This window comes from Triturus cristatus, chromosome 10 (assembly GCF_964204655.1).
Source record: "Triturus cristatus chromosome 10, aTriCri1.1, whole genome shotgun sequence".
Classification (NCBI taxonomy): domain Eukaryota; kingdom Metazoa; phylum Chordata; class Amphibia; order Caudata; family Salamandridae; genus Triturus; species Triturus cristatus.
This window is the reverse complement of record NC_140593.1, coordinates 1,195,747,234-1,195,764,889: the sequence shown is the minus strand read 5'-3', so window position 1 is coordinate 1,195,764,889 and position 17,656 is coordinate 1,195,747,234. Positions and strand designations below refer to the sequence as shown.

Below are 17,656 nucleotides of genomic sequence, written 5' to 3'. Positions count from 1 at the left end.
TCAGGATGAAAATGAATGCAGAAGATAACAGTATGGATCAAAAAACAGGAGTGGGGCCCGTTAACCCAGGTGAGACTGGGTGCAGTTTATAACACAAAACAATGTCTCAACTGAAAGGTATTTTAGAAACAAGACAAATGAAAACAGTGATATGAATCACAATCGGGAGGGGGAACAAAGGAAGGGAGACCACAACGTGAAAGTAGGGTAAGGTGAAAGAAATTATAATTCAGTCAGTAGTTGAGAAGCACTTCAGTATATAATTATACAATGACCATAACACACAGGGTAAGCAATGGGCGTATTAGTGAGAGTGGGCGGCGAAGTGACATAAGGGTGCAAAAAGCGGCATGAACGGCGATAACAAGATAAAGTTAAAGCGGTCAAAATTACAAGTTATTTACAGTGTTTTATATACAATATATTCAGGTAATAGTAAGGCACCGAACTTCCACTGACATCCGGGAAGAGGAAAAAGGCCGTAAAGGACACCCAGAAGTAGATCCAGTAAAAGTTTCAACAGCAAGAAGATAATATCAGGGACAAAAACAGCTGTAAGTGGACAAAGAACACAGCAAAATACAGGGGAACAAATGTATTGTGAAGCATCGATCACTTGCAAATGCCTCCTTGTATATAATTCAAACAGAAACTGAGTGTCTTGGATTGAGAACCTCATATAGAATTCTCTGGACAGACCTGTATCTTGGAAAAGGCAGATTATAAGGCTTGCCCACACCCCTTTCCTGAAACTCAGGGTGTTTCTTTGGCACACAAAGAAGAAGCCCAAATTTGACATACTTTTTCCCAGTGCTGCCTTCTTGCTCAATGCTCCGCGCAGGTCACAGAATACCCGGGGAATAGCGGGTACGCCAGTGCAGTCTAGGCAACCAGACGTTTGACCGTCCGCTGAGTGTATTGTGCATCAACAAGCCGCCTGACTGTGAAAGAAAGGTGCCATTTTCACTTGAATGCTTTCAAGTTTTGGTGAGCTCTCAGGTCCTCGCACACTTCTATCCAATCTCATACTAGTATTACAATGTGTCCTACATCTCACTCCTTTTTGCTTCAAATTTGCTCACCGGTGCAATTATGAAGCATGGCAGGGAACTGCTCTCAATAGATGACTTCAAGGTCACGTGACACATCATGCATTTTGTTTTAATTCATGAAGACATTGATATATCTTAATGACATTTCTCAAGTATAAATATACAAATGCCTTTTTGTGTGGAGCAGACCCACTTTTAGCAGATGCCTTTAAATTGTTGAACAAAATGTTTCACAACTTGGCACTCCTTTAGGTCTTTTCCTCAGTCTAGTATATTTTTCTTGCTCTCCTAAACCATTTTACAGGTTTAGGGTTTCATCTTTAGAAATGAGTACCTGAACCAACATTGTTGCGTGACTGCCAGTATCAAGAAGCCCCCCTCCCGTCTTTCCTTTCACCCAAAGGAGTTCCGTACCAGGATCAATATTTTCATGTTATGTTATTAGCACTTGTAGCGCGCACAGCTACTCCAAGGACGGTCCCAGGGCGTGCCTTGCAGGTAGATTAAACGGCTCGAGATATCTTACTTAAAAAGAAATGTCTTCAGCTTCTTCTAGAGATGCGGACAGCACGGAGCTCCACCGGAAGTTGGTTCCAGGCCAAAAAAAACAAGTTGTGACAGGGAGCTGCCGCCGGCCCTCTGTTTGAGGACCCTGAGAACCCATTAACTTGTTAGAGGAACAAAGCTGCCTGGCGGTGAGTAGAAACTAAATCTTGATCTTAAGTAGGCTGAGCCATGGCCATATAAGGCGGAGTCTGCCATTACCAGGGATTTAAACTTCACCCTCTTGACCATCGACAGCCAGTGGAGACTATGAAGGTTCAGCCTGACATTCGCCCTCTTGGGGAGGTTAAGTAGTAATCTGGTCGCTGCATTCTGGATCACCTGGACTTTGCTGAGCAGGTAGCCAGGCAGACCAACATAAAGTATGTTGGCATAATCGATGGGGGACGTAATCAGAGCTAGGATGACAGTTTTCCTGGCATTAATGCGAAGCGAAGGTAAACATTGTTGAGTGATTTCTGGATACCAAAACATGTGTCCGACAGCCTTTTAATCTGTGGACCGAAGCAAAGTTTTTCATCAAACCATGTCCCCAGGTTTTTTCCAGGACTACCGTGGGGTGATGGCATGGGGAACTAATCTGGCCAGAAGGAACGCCAGAACTGTGGGGGAAGTTCCCGAAGAGAAGCATCTCTGTCTTGTCCTCGTTGCATTTCAATTGGGCCTCCGCCAGCCATTGGAATAGTGCAGGGAGGCATACCTTAACATTTGTGCTGTTATTCCAGGAAAAAAGCAGCTGTGTCATCTGCATATGAGATGACTTTGGTCCCAAGATCCTCCGCTAACTGAATAAGGGGAGATACATAGATGTTGAACAACTATATTAACCCCTCTACCACTGTTGACTTCCTCCATCCAACGCAGCAATGGACTGAGAATATTCTACCAGAACAATACAAAAGTTTTAATATCGCTCTCCACTTATATTGACTTTCCAGTATCAGCTACCAATATACCGTTGAGGAAAGTAGCTCACCTTGACGGTATGAGGGCAATCAATATTGTGGAGCTGAGGTATGCAAAGGGGAATATTATACAATATTTTGTGACATGTCATCTGGATTGAGCAGAAGGCTGCCACACAGTGAGTTCACCACGAGAACAAGCATTGCAGAGCACAGGTTGCTCTTCGCCACCACAAGCATCATCACCATGACCACGACCCAGTGCTTAATTTGAACCAGTGGCTTCCAGTGCTCGGCACCAGCACTCAATTGTCAACACCGGCACCTATGGCAGTCTGCCACATGGTGGTGCTGTTTATTTTGTTTACAGATGAGCCCTACAACGGTTGTTTATACGTTCAATATACATGAACAATGAGTGATTCCCACTGTCCAAGCCATTCTAATAGCTTTGGGGGCCTGAGTTGTCTGAAGGGTCACCAATGTAGGAGTGCGATGGTTAGTAGTTGTGTTCGTGTTATCACTGGCAGCATGGCAGGCGCTATGGGTGGTGGGAGCTGAAGTGACCTCCTAACGAGGGCCCTGGCACTTATGTTTTTTACTAATTAAGCACTGTCACCCCCTCCTGTCTCTACCACTCTTCTCCAGCCTGTAGAGTGCCCAAAATGTTGCTGGTACTAAAATTCGACTGGGAAACAGTACCATTTCTAGTTTTGCAGAAGGCAGACAAACGGGCATACTAACAGTCCTTCTCTGGGGTCAATATTCATAACATTTTAATTTTGGTGAAATTAATATGAAGGGCCATCTGTCATGCTCAGTGGGGTGAGCTCCTTTGTCTGAGTTAAGTCTCCAAAGCCTACAGAGGCTCATTCTGGACCAGATAGGGAGCAGCTCTCTTTCATTGACATCTGCTTTTGTTTTTAAGAAACTCTGAGCTTGAGATGCTGAAGGTGTCTGTGTGAAAGCTCCAAACACAGCCCTGTACCTTTATGTAAGAAGATTAGGCATTAAGGGGCATATGTATCAAACGATTTTGTATTCGCAAACGCTGCGATTTGCAAAAAAACAGCGTTTGCGAATACAAAATCGCAAAACGTGATGTATGAGCCATTTTCGCAGCGCATTATTGAGGAATCACTAATTTTGCGATTCCTTAACTTTGCATAAGCATTTAAGGAATCGCGAATTGCGATTCCTTAAATGCTATGTAATAAGCACCCAAGTTGTGCGATTTCTCCTTAAGAAATCGCAAATTACCACCAACTTCAAGTTGGTGGTAATTTGCGATTTCTTTGAAAAATGCACTTTTTGGCATTTTTCAAAGTGCCATGTGGCGCACATACATGCCCTTAGGGCATGTATGTGTGCCATATGCGCACACATGCTCATTTCAGGGGTGCATCAGGGTGTCCTTATGACACCCTTGAAATTATTCTTAATTTGCGATTCTCTAATTGAGAATCGCAAATTGAGAATGACTTCCCATTCATTCCTATGGGCCTCCTGGCCCATAGGAATGAATGGGAAGGTATTCCTTAATTGTGATTTTGCAATTTGCTAATCGCAATTAAGGAATAACAAGAAATCGCAAAATATTTGCGAATTTTTAAATACATCCCGTTTTGCGATTCTCAAATAGCGATTCTCAAAAAATAGCTATTTGAGTTTCGCAATAACGGATTTTGATACATATGCCACTAAGGGACATATTACGAGTCAGGAGGAATGAAATCAACACATGCATCCATGTGTTAATTTAGTTTCGCCTGAATAATAGTGTTTTTTCCATATCTATTGTTTCCGGTTTGGAAGTCCCGATTACTTTTTTTCGGTCAGTAAAATTGGCGCAAATATCCCATGAGACTTTGTCTTCAGAAGCAGCCAAGTCGTATTCGCCTGTTTCCCCTGCTAGAAAAAAACTTCTTTCCCTCCCCCGCTCCCTTCACTCCCTCATTTACCCTCCAACTCCACGCACTGGTCCCCGCATATGTCTACCACCTGCTCGGAGAAGATGGTAGATGTATGCAGAAAACCCCATGGAACAGCGAATTCAGGGGCATATTAGCAACAACCGGCGATAATTATCGCTAAGCGCACTTAGCGCTAGGATAATTATCGCCGAATTTTATCGCTGAGATAGCGTGCTATTAGCAACGCTTATCTCAAAAGCGATAAAATTCCAGGCGCAAGCTGCCAATTGTGCGATTATCGCTGGAAATACAGCGATAATCGCACAACGTTTGGCGATAGCTTGCTGATAGGGCAAGGCAGACTCAACCATAATATCCACCTTCCATTGGATATCATGGCTAAGTCAAACTAAAAGCAGGCGTAAGTAAAGTAGCGATAACCAAGGTTAGCGCTACTTTGCTTATCGCTATGCTTGTTAGCGTGCACATTGATAATTGGAGAAATGTCGGGTAGCGATTTTCGCAGCCCTGGATTCCCTGTGCCTCTCGCTGATTTGATCTCCCGCAATAAACCTCAGCAATTTTGAGCGATATCTAAATCTCTGCCCACCGCCAGGATGCTCCCTTAGAGCGAACGTCACACTATACAGATAACATATACAATACAATTGTTTGTGGTGTGGAGGGGAGTCCGCTGGCACCATACCCGTGACCGTTTTGGAGACACGCTGCTGTGGTGGTGGAACGTCCTGGCTCTCAGACGCCTTGGTCGCTGAAAGCATCAGTGTGTACTTGCAACATAGCGCAACTGATACTGCCCACTTACGTTTCTTGGAGGACATCCAGCATCTCCACGATACAAATCCCAGCGCCACCAGTAAAATCAGCAGGAGGGGGATGAGCACGGAGCTGACCACAGCCGCGACATCCATCTTCATGGTCTCCGGGTCGATTCCCTCTAAGGAACAGAAAGTCATGAACCCATCAGCCGACAGACACAAGAACATTAAGTCACTAAAATAAGTGTAAAAGATGTTAGACCAGAGCTGGGCAACTTATCTGCTCTGCCTCTGATCCTGCCTATGTAAGGCCACTGATTGCATTTACTCCATCATTTCCTGTCCCTGTGTCTGTTCCAAGAATCTATTAAGTTCAGTCACTATTACCACAGCCACCAATACTGCTAGAAAGCAGTATTTCAGCAATATTTTAATACAAAATGTGTTGCATCACTTACAAACCCTTACAAGCTTATTTTGAAACAGCTCCTCGCCATCTGGAGGAGACAAATACACTTAAAAAGCACAAACTCTGTGAAAGTAGAAGTCAGTGCCTACAGAACCTTTCATGCACACTCATTCTTTGGCGCTGCGAGTTTCGCTTGGACCTCTCTTCCACTGTTAATAGGATTAAAGCCGCTCTTCTCGCATTTACGTCTTACACCTATACCTGACCTAAGATCAATTTCTCCCCCCCTCTTTCCGTGCATGTCTGACCTTTATGTATCCAGTGACCCAGTTTAGCTCACTGATACTCTGGTCTGCTCTAGTTCCCATTTCTTCTGTCTGTAGCACTGTCCTACCTCTGTGGTGCAAGAGCACTGTCTGAACTTATCAAATAATGACATTGGCGGCCATGTTTATCATAAGGTTCACTGATAAACCAGGACCCCAGGCTGTAGATTCCATTTTACTCTTGTATTAACTCCTTGAATCCTAAAAATGTCATATCACAAGATGTAGTTAATAACAACAACTTCTTCGACACATCCGCGATCTTGAAGAGCAGGGGTTCTCTTGGGATTGATAAACAAGGAGTATTCATGCATGAGCTAAATTTCGGCGAATATTCTGCCAAAATCTGGGTATTCGGGCACCATTGTCATATGAATTTTATGCCAAATGGTCAACCCAACTTTCATCAAGTACTCGTTTATCCATTCTAGCATACATTGCATGTCAAATCTAACATAATCATAAAACACAAACAACGAATGGTAAACAGCAGTCGTTAGTAGATCGCTTTAGTTTAAGCAGTGCCGTTTGGTCAAGCCATTTAGCGATTGTCTCCAAAGACGCCAGAAAGGCGACAACATTACTTTCGTACACCACCCCATATTACTCACTTATAAATCTGCCTATTTGAACGATGTCTGCATATACAAAGGTAACTCATTTAGTTGACTGAATGCCTTAAGTATCCAATGTGTGATTGGAGGAATAGTGCTTAGCAAAGTGATAATAGTCCTTCGTTTTCTCTGTATCAATGTCAATACCGGAAACATGTCGCCGGAAGCTAGATATGTTTATAAGGAATTTATACTGGGGCGACAGGAGATCTGGAATATCCTTGGATATGTTGAGAAGACCCTGGGGTGAGGGTGATATTTTGGTTCTAAACTTCAGAATCTTTTACCAGGCTGCACAACTCCAGCATGTAATACCATGGCTAGAACAAACCGGCCCTGTCACTAAATGGATACATCCACTGAAAACCTTGCCTTTAATGCCCCAAAAAATCTTAAACAAATTCCTGTACAAGTACAAACCATATTCAAAGTTTGGAGCAGGGCAGCTGAAACTGAACATTATAAACACAAGTACATGCCGCAGTTATCCATATGGCACATAGCCCTATCATCAGCCACGCTGAGGATTACGACGAGAGACGCGGGGGGAGTGGTCTTCAGTACTGGGGGTACATATATGAGGAAGGTCGCCTTTTGGGCTTTGCAACTTTCTGTGCCAAATGGGGGAATCCTCATGCCAGTTTGTGTGGTCAATGCTAGGAAAGATGAACAAAGATGTTGTGTCCATGGGGGTGGAGGGAGAAACCGGTCACAAGGCTCTACCAAGCATGCCTGCTCATTGACAGCCAGAGACGGAATAAAGTGAAGGGAAGGTGGGGCACGGACCTCAGCGAAGGTATCGCAACACACACGTGGTGCTGTATATTAGTGAATTGCAGGAAGGTCACCAGACATGCCTAACACAATCCCATACACTATAAATGTAAACATATGAATTACATGACCCTCCCACCCCTAATAATGTAGAAGATCAACCCTCACAATAGCAGTTAATCGCTCAAATGAAGGAAATATCAGGAAAATACAATACACATGGTGTGGGAGGGTGTGAAATACACAAATTCTTGCAGAAAGGAGGGGACAAGTAGGGGCGTTGGCTGGTCTGCCACTCAGTAAGGTGGCTCAGCCTGGTACCCACCAATAAACATACGCGTGCAGCCACAAAGGTGGTGGAATTAGGCATGACAGTAGCCAAGCGAAACAGCCAGGAAAAAGAAAAAGAGTGTGGCACCAACATATAAAATGTGGGAAGCAGATATGATCAAATGGTCAATAGTGGAATGTGGGGCGAGGAAAAAGCTTCAGTACCATGGTAGGGGTGGTAAGATAATTAGATGGAATTGGCATTAATTAATATGAAACAATATAGTGACCAGGAAGAAGAGGTACAGACTCTTGATTCGGATTATTACTGTTTGAAAACTATTTGTGGTTAACAATGTTTACATTGAAAAGTAATTTACGACTACTGACGATAAATGCAATGAGAGGGGCTGCATAGGACAGAGCAATATTTGGGGAAAGGTTTGGGGGTTATGTTATACATATGTATGCAATGAAAAACCAATATAATATACTTTTTTTTAAAAAGCAACAAACCAGCGATGTCTTCTATCACTCTTTTACTTTCTGCTTGCCTTTGACCCTGTACAGCATTCTGCTGCTTTTTGACTGGGATCCCGCTATAGAAATATCACATACATAGATACATCAGTTAATATAAGAGGCATTACCCTAATCTAGCCTGGAAGAAACTGAGGCTTGAATAACCAGTCTACAGCTTCCAGGTTACCAAGAGTAGGATCTGGCAAGAGTCCTAAGAAGAGCAAAACACATCTGCTACCTCATTGACCCGTGGTGGGAAGGAGAGAATGGGGGTCAAACATGACCCCAATATTCTAAACAGAAACTACAGGAGTCAGTAGAGGGTCTAGCTCACAACGCTACCATGCTGAAGTCCAAACTGATAGGAGGGCCTCTGATAATCATTAATTCTGTTATTTTAGAGTTATTGTAGAGTTTGAGTATCTTGGCTGCCATCTGCTAGGCAACAAATGGGGGCCAATGCTGAGAACCAAAGGACTTGTGGAAGGGCTGTCCAGACGCATCAAGATCTGAGGGCCATCTGCATACACAAAAACCTGGAAGTCAATAAAGTTTATGAGACCTGCCAGTGGTGCAACATATGCCTTGAGAAGTATGGGGTTCAAAGGAAAACCCCGTGGCACTCCGTAGAGGCCCAAACGTGGATTGATCAGTGATAAAGACACAGCCTGTAACCTGCATGGAAGCTAGGATTCTAATCACTCAAGCGAAAAGGATGTTACAGCAGTTTACGCCAGATGGGCCGGCAGCAGTGAATGGTCAACGGTGTCAATGCTGCCGAGAGATCCCGAAGGATCAGGGTTACTACACTACTTCCACCCAACATAAGAAAGCCGAGAAGAAAAAAGTGAAGAGAGAAGTGTCTGGAGAGTGAGTTGGAACTGCCGACTGTAAGGATAGTTGTAGCAGAAGTACTTTAGGGACAATTATAACACCATGGACAAAGCGAAAAAGAGGTTTGCTGTTTTTCTGTACTGGTTTCTTTGAGATATCATGAATGATTTAATCAATGTTGTCACTGGAAATGTCATCAGTGACGTAATATGCAAGGTCCTAACCAGTGAATAGTGAGGGCGCACATTATAGTTAGCTTACTGCTGTAATGCATTGATGTCACACTGATGTCTGTACGTGGCTGTTGAGTCTGTCTCCATGGTAATGTCTCGTGTGAGGCAGTTGGAGACTGGAGCGAAACACTCCTGTCTGTAATGAGGAACCTAGGGATTCCCTCACTCATCTTTTAGAAAATCCAGAACCACTTTATTATCTTTCTTTTTTTTTAACTTTATTTATCAGTTTTGTAATGCCAACATAATATCGCTCCAGCTCCAGTACCATGAAAATGGATATTCAGAAATGCCTTGTACATAATTTGTCTAGTATCTGTTACGCAAAGTCCCAATGATGTAGACAGTGTGAACTCACAAGAAAGAACATTACATCATGTGCTAACCCACTCATCCCATCTCCAATACCCCAATCTGCGCATTGGATGGTGCTTACTTACTTTGGTGCTAACAGAACCTACATGTTTGTTGAGACTTTCTGAAAGATTTGTGATCCTTTTGGTAGATTACTCATCAAAGTGGGTTTCCACAAAATGTGCAGGTTCTGTTAGCACCAAAGTGGTTCTGGATTTTCTTAAAGATGAGTTCATGAGTGAGGGAATCCCTAGGTTCCTCATTACAGACAATGGGGCGCAATTCACCTCACTGGAGATGCAAGAGTTTTTAAAGGATTTTGGTATAACTCATCAAAGAACAGCTCTTTATGCGCCGCAAGCCAATGGACTTGCGGAACAAATAAATAGGGTGGTCCAAGCTTGTGTACAGAGAGCCATCGACATGAAAGTTCCTCTGAAGGATGTTCTGAGAGACACTTGGTGGGCTCACCGTACTGCCCTCAATTGAGTGTTGCAAAGTTCTCCTTTCCAAATATTGCGGAGCAGGGTTGCTCTGTCCAAGCTTAATCCTGGGTGGCTACCTTCTGTTAGGGGAGGTGGTTTGGATAGAGATGAGATTGAAGCCAGAATTGAGACATATCAAAAGAAATACAAGGAAAGATTTGATTTTAAGAAATCAGTGAGGTCCAGGACATGGAGGGTTGGAGAGTGGGTGCTTATAAATGAAACCGAGGTGGCACAAGAAAAGTGTCTCAGAATGTATGGGTCCTTTTGTTATAACTTCCTTAAAAAGGAACGTTGTGACGGTTCACAATGGCAGTACTTGGAGTATGTCTCACCTGGTAAGATTTCGAGGTGACAAATCTCTGCATCCTACGTGTCCTGGTGGTAATCTGCCTGGACCCAGTTTGTCTGAGGAAAATTCTCTTCCAGGTTCACATGCACGAGGTTTCCCTGAGAGATCTCGCTGTACTCCTAAATATTTCAATGACTATGTGATGAATTGATGCTTTGTTAATATCCTGTGATGAAATAATGCTTTGTGGTTATGTTATTTCTTTTACACACTTTTTATTTCTTCTTTTATCTCACCTTCTTCCTTGTTCTTTTTTTCTTTCTTTGTATTTTTGGTAAGGGGAATGAGTTGTAATGCATTGATGTCATACTGATGTCTGCACGTGCCTGTTGAGTCTGTCTCCATGGTAATGTCTCGTGTGAGGCAGTTGGAGACTGGAGAACTGACAGGCTGGCAGCGAAAGTTGGTGGTGCGTCTTGCAGACAATAAATTTATCTGAAACATTACCTAGTGTCTGTCTCCTTAACAATTACCAAACTATAAATGGTGAATGTCAATGATTTTTGGGGTTTATAACATCACACTATGACTGGCATTGTCTCATAACTATAATGTTCTTTTACCTCTTGTTTTTGTTAATTAATTTTTAAGATTTTATTTTTTATATTTTTCGCCATGACGCGTTTCGGCCAAGCCTGGCCTGGATCACATGATATATATCAGACTGGGGTAGCCGCGCTGTAGGATTCCAAGAGATAGGAATTCCTCGGATATTTGATTGGTAATAACTTTGTTACAATTTGACAAATCTCCACAAAACTTTGAAGACCTATTCTTTTTTCTGCATTTACTGATCATACAAATTTCTTGTGGTGATTAGTTAAGGGGGTGCAAAGAACAAAGGGGGGTCCCAAGACACGTTTTCCACCTGTTCATTTTCCATAGACTTTTTACACAGTTGTAGCGGCAAAATGCTAACCAGCTTTTCATGAGTTTTGGTAGGAACATGGTGTGGAAAGAGTCCTTTTTCTTATTTGATCAAATCTGGTTCAGTAGTTTTTCTGTCTGTAATAAGGGACAAAAACATAGTGATATAGTGGGCCTCAGTATTATACCGTGGTATTTTGTGGTACGCCACGGTACATAGCGATGACAAAATAGAATATTATTAGTTATTTAAAGCCCTTACAAAATAAAAAGGCAGCCATATTTTTAGACCACACTTTTGCTGTGTTCTGAAATTCTATGTGAGATATAGCTTATGACTATATTTTAAGCTGTAGGAAGAAATGAGGCCCGTTATAAAAGTCTGAATAGTTAGGTGAAAGGATTCTTATAGTTGTATATATATATTTTTAAAGTTTACGCAGTACCGCTGTCTTTCCTCAAAACCATCTAGGCACTACCACGGTAACTATCAAATTTTAAAAATCAAAGGACGCTCGAAGACATGCCACTCCCTTCCACTCTACGACATTCCATTCTGCTCTACGCCTCTCTAGGCCACTCCACTGTATGATAAACCATTCCACTCTACAACGCGCTACTCTATTCTACAACATGCCAGTTCACTTGATTACGCTTCACTCCATGCTACGACATGCCACTGCACTCCACGACACTCCACTCAATGATACGCCACTCCAACGTATGACATGCCAGTCCACTGTACTCTAGTCCAATCTATGCACCTCCACTCTAAGACATCCCATTCTATGACATGCCACTCAACTCAACAACACTGCAGTCCACTCTACTCTGCGGTACCCACTGAATTAAAAAAAAAATATATATATGACAAATTACACTGTGCGATGCACCACTCCACTCTACTACACACCACTTCACTGTACGACCAGATACTCAACTATACGACACTGCACTTCATGACACTCAACACTAATACACTCTATGACACGCCACGGCCCTGTATGACATACCTCTCACTCTACCACTTGACAATCCATCCTATGCCTCTCCACTCTACATCCTCCCACTCTATGGCATGCAACTCCGCTCTACTCTATGAGACGCCATCCCACTCTACGTCTTTCCACTCTATTACACTGTATGCCCCTCTCCTGTATGCCTCTCTTCTCAACTGTACAATATTCTGCGAAACACCACTCCACTCTACCACACACCAATCTACTTTATGAAAACGCCACTCCATGACACTGCACTCCACTGTAAGACACTCCATGACACTGCACTGTACAACATGCCACTCGGCTCTACCCCACTCCTCTCTACGTCCCTCCTCGCTAACACACTATATTAAACAGCACTGCACTGCACTTTACTGTACGACAAACCACTTAACTCTACACTACTCTACAACTCTCTACTCCACTGTACAACAAGCCACTCTACTCCACTACATACTGCTCCACTCTACGACGCTCCGCTCTATGCCACTCCCCTCTATGACACGCTACTCTAGTCTATGAGGTGCCACTCCACTCTATGACATGCCACTCCACTCTACACCCCTCCACTCTAAGACACTCTATGATAGGCCAATTTGCTCCACTCTACGACATGCTACTCCACTCAACAACACTCTACTCCGTTGAACTCCACTATACAACATGTCACTCCACGACACGCCATTCTACTCTATGGCATGCCACACCACTCTACAACATGCCACTCCACTAAAGGACACTCCACTCCATGCCACTCCAATCTACGAGTTGCTACTGCACTGTTTGACACCTCACTCCAGTCTGCAACACGCCACTGCATTCTACGCCACTATACTCCACATCCTTCCACTCTAAGACACTCTACGACACGCAACTCTGACACAACACTCTACTCTGCTCTACGATATGCCACTCCACTCTACGGCACTCAACTCCACTCTATGGCCCTCCACTATACACCACTCTACTACACTATACAACACTCTATGACACTCCACTCTACAACACGCCATTCCACTCAACAACACGCACTTCAGTCAATGACGCTCCATGCAATTCTGCTGTGCGACAAGCCACTTTACTCTATGACATGCCACTCCAGTGTACGACACTCCACAACACTGTACGACACTTCACCCTACGCCACTCCACTGTACTCCACTCCACTGTACTCCATTGTAAGATATGCCAGTCCACTCTGTGACATGTCACTCCACTCTCTGACATGCCACTGCACTTTACGACACTCCACTGCTCTCTATGAAATTCCACGCCACTCTAATCTGCATCAAGCCACTGGACTTTGCAACACACCACTCCACTCTACGACATGCCACTCCACTCTACGGCACTCCACTTTACGCCTCTCCAACCACGGTCACTCCACGACACGCCACTCCAATCTATGCCACTCCAGTCTACTCTATGACACACCCACACTCTACGCCAATCCACTTTATGCCACAACACTCTACAACACAACACTGAAGACGCAACACTCTAACGCCACTCCACTCAATGCCCCTTCACAGTACTCCATTGTACCACACGCCACTCCACTCTATGAAACACCACTCCACTCTACGACATGCCATTTTACTGCATGGCTCTCCACTACACTCTATGATACTCCACGCCATTCTACTCTACAAAATGCCACTCTATTCTATGACATGCCACTCCAATCTATGCCAATCCAGTCTACTCTAGAAGAATGAACATGAATCGGAGGTTGCGGAGAACATGGCGGCCGTGATTTGAGCGGTCGCTTGCTGTGCCGGTAAAGTCCCTGTGATGCCTCGCTGAATAGCCTCGTTAGAAATACTGAAAAGGTGCTGGAAGGGGATCTATGAAACCTTCTTGGGGATTGCAGTAATATCTACGCCAGAAAATCGTATAAGTAATTGTTAATTGATTAAAATATTGTCGACCGGCTGACCTGGTGATGTGTTTGGTGGCGCCGACGGACCTCCCGCGTTGCCTTGCTGCCGGCTCGGAGTTGAGGAGGGGGCGGAGGTCTACGGCTCGCCGGCTGTTCCGCGGAAGCCTTTCCTGGGGTGTATCCAGGAGCGGAGTGGGCAGAGTCAGCACTAGGCAGGCGGCGGGAGCCGCCATACTCACCATGCTGGAGAAGGAATGCGAGGCCCCGGGGAGGCTGGAAGGTGAGGAGTCAGTAGCGGTGTTGGTTGCGTCGGAGTGCAGTAGAGATGGCGCTTTGAGCCAGGTAGAGGGCGAAACTAAGGAGTTGGAGCAAGTGAAGGTACCGGGGGATCAAGGGCTGGATAAGGGCAGTAATATCAAAGGATTCCAAGTTGGTAATCCTCTGGTGTCGCATGTTGCACCTTATTGCCTGAGGCGAAAAGGGGGCTCTGCGTCTAAGAAATCAGCCCATAATAGTATCACTCAGCCAGAGGCACAGCAAGTAGAATAAGTGGAACCGGAACCGGAGAAAACTGCCAAAACAGCAATAACATCAAGAACTTTGAAAGCTAGGCCCGGTAAAGGAAATAAGAAGGGCAGGGGAGTGCGTGCGCCCGAGTCACAAGATATTAATAAAGTCACTAACAAAGAATCCCCACGAGGTAAAGGTTCATTTGACGAAATGTCAGCAGGAGACATCGAAGACACCTCCTTTTCTTATCGAGTGTGCAAAGGAAAAGGTACAAAAATTACAAAGAAGAAAGGCTTTCCCTTAGATTCTAAAGTGAGAGTAAAGCCATCCTTGAGATCATATTTCAAAGACATTCCTCAAGTGTTGGATGTGGTGAGATAAGGAGAATCTCTTAGGGAAAGTCGAGAAAATCGAGATCAGTTTGGCCTAGAAAAGCCGTCTTTTCATCCTGCAAGTATGACAACAGAGAGTTCTCGGCTCCAGAAAGTCTCTAATAACTCTAATGTTTCTAACGAGTGTTTGGTCACATTGCCTACTATTCACCCCCCACCGCTTATAGATGGTTTACTGTTAAAACCAACAAACATACATGAGATGCCTGATGAGCAATTGGATGTACAGCCGTCTCATTTAAATATCTCCAGCTCCCCGGATGGAATAAAAAGCAAAGGGCGTGTGAGTTCAGATGGTTTAATAAAGAGTGCTGATGTGGTTAACCCGGGCGTCGCTACCTTAATGGGAGCTATTGAAAGGGATAATGGGGTAGGAGGTGTAATTCCTGGGGATCCATCAACCACAGGAAGCTCATTAGAATCGCTATTTTTTACCATGGCATCCGATATTAAAAAGGGATTTGCAATTTCAGAGTCAAACCAAGGAGACATCGGACTTTTTTACGAGTCCCTGGAAAAGAAGTTTGACACTTTAAGCTCCAGGACGGTAGCTTTAGAGAATTCCATGGAAGAACTTAAAATTGATTTGGGAGTGGTTAAAACAGACATCTTAACCCTAAAAAAGGAAGAGGCCTCACTTCAGGATCGAATGGAGGTATTAGAAAACCACTCTAGGCGCAATAACTTGCGTCTCTTGAAGGTACCGGAAGGAAAAGAGGGAGAGGATATCAAATCTTTTATCATAACCCTCATTAAGGAAGTAGTGGGGATTGAGGAGACGGAAGAGGAGCTAAGGCTAGATATACAAAGGATTCATAGAGACCCCTTTAGGAGACATCCTAACAGAACCAAACCAAGAAAAATGTTAATAAACTTCCTTACCTTTGAATTAAAAGAGAAGATACTAACTGCTGCTCTTAAATTGAAATCGCTTAAATCAAGGGATTTTACTTTCGAGATAAGGTCGGACCTTTCACGAGTCACTTTGGACCGTCAGTGGGAGCTGGGGAAAAGAATGGAGGACTTTAAGAAATTAGGGGCAACTGTCCAACTCAAATTCCCGGCCCAATTGAAAATTATGTATAACAACAAAATGCACAATGTACGAACAGTTCAGGAGGCTGACGACCTTCTCGAGAATTTAAAAATCTGAAGACAACTTAGGAAATACCGGCTTAGAGAAGAAAAAAGGGGGGAAAAAAGGGAGGAAAATGGGGAAAAATTATTTTTTGGGGGCAGTATATTTGGTAGAGTTAAGGATACAATCTCACATATCTAGCGGGGTGAGACATTATTAATATTATTAGGTAAAAATGAGGCAGAACAGGGCTTACCTGTAGGCAGAATCTGGACTCGTCCAGGTAAATAGGGGTAAAGTTCTCCAGGGGGGGTAGGAGGGGGTGTCAGAGAGGTGTGTGGGTAGCACGGGTCCGGGAGCAGATGGGAAAAAAAGAAAAAAAAGAAATCCACCTTCGACTTCTAACCCTAGCATGTTTTATTTTACGCTGTTTCCGGTTTGGCACAGATATCTTATGGGGTGAGGTAGTGAATAATTGTGGTCCCTTGAACCTCCTATGAGAAAGCTTTATTGCCTATCATGGAATGTAAATGGCCTCCGAGTTAAGAGCAGGAGAGAAAAAATCTTCCAGTACCTAAAGGATTCGCCTGCACAGATAATCATCTTGCAAGAAACCCACCTTATTAAAAAAGAAATTTTGGAATTTTGTCGGAATCTTAGGTGAGTAGAACACTGTCTTTGTTCTGGCCAATCGGGAAATATCAGGGGGGTTGCTATTTTAATCAAAAAACAAACGGATGCTAGCCTTTTGAAGGTTCTGACTGACGATAGCGGTAGATGGGTGATGGCTTGTATTTCTGTAGAAAGTATGCCGATTACATTAGTTGGGTATTATGGCCCAAATCGAGACGACCCCTCAACTTTAAAAAATGTTTTTACTCATTTGTTGGGGTTGCCTGATACGTTAATCTTTGCAGGAGACTTTAATATAGTATTAAATACTTTATTGCATAAATCTCCAAGCTGTAGGGCAAGTCTACCGTCTAAGTCTAGAGCCTATTTAAAAACAATGATGACACAAAATGCGTTAGTCGATATCTGGAGGGAAAGGTCGGGCACCCAAGTTGGGGTGTCCTTCTATAACAAAAAATATAGACATAAATCCAGGATCGACTACCTTTTAATAAGTAATGATCTTAGAGGTAACATCCAAGATAAAGGTTACTTGACCCCTCATCTTTCCGATCATGTGGCAATTTGGATGGACTTGAAAATTGCAGAGAAGGTTCAACAAACGGTCTGGTCATTTGACCGTACACTTCTTTTAGATAAGGTGGAAATTGGATATCTGTCTCAGGAAATACAAATTTTCCTAAACATCAATATCGGTTCAGTAGATCCTATGGTGGTTTGGGATACTCTTAAATCCTTTTAGAGGGGTTTGGTTACAAATAGGATGTCATATAAAAACAGACGGTATAGGGAAGAAATTTTATCTATTGAGAGACAAATGAAAGAAGATGAAAAGAAGATTATTATAGAAACCAATCAAGATCAAATTCAGCAATTAATAACAAATTTGGACTCCCTGAAAGCCAAG

General features: G+C 43.5%; 1 protein-coding gene across 1 annotated transcript in view; it reads right to left on the bottom strand.

Annotated features, from left to right (window-relative positions):
• The window catches only part of LOC146797027 (scavenger receptor cysteine-rich type 1 protein M130-like), a 253,013-nt gene that overhangs the window by 52,059 nt on the left and 183,298 nt on the right, over positions 1-17,656 (bottom strand). The window contains exon 14 of the mRNA XM_085629619.1: positions 5,261-5,392. Within this exon, the coding sequence (XP_085485745.1) occupies positions 5,261-5,392 (132 nt within the window). The remainder of the gene's footprint in view (positions 1-5,260; positions 5,393-17,656) is intronic.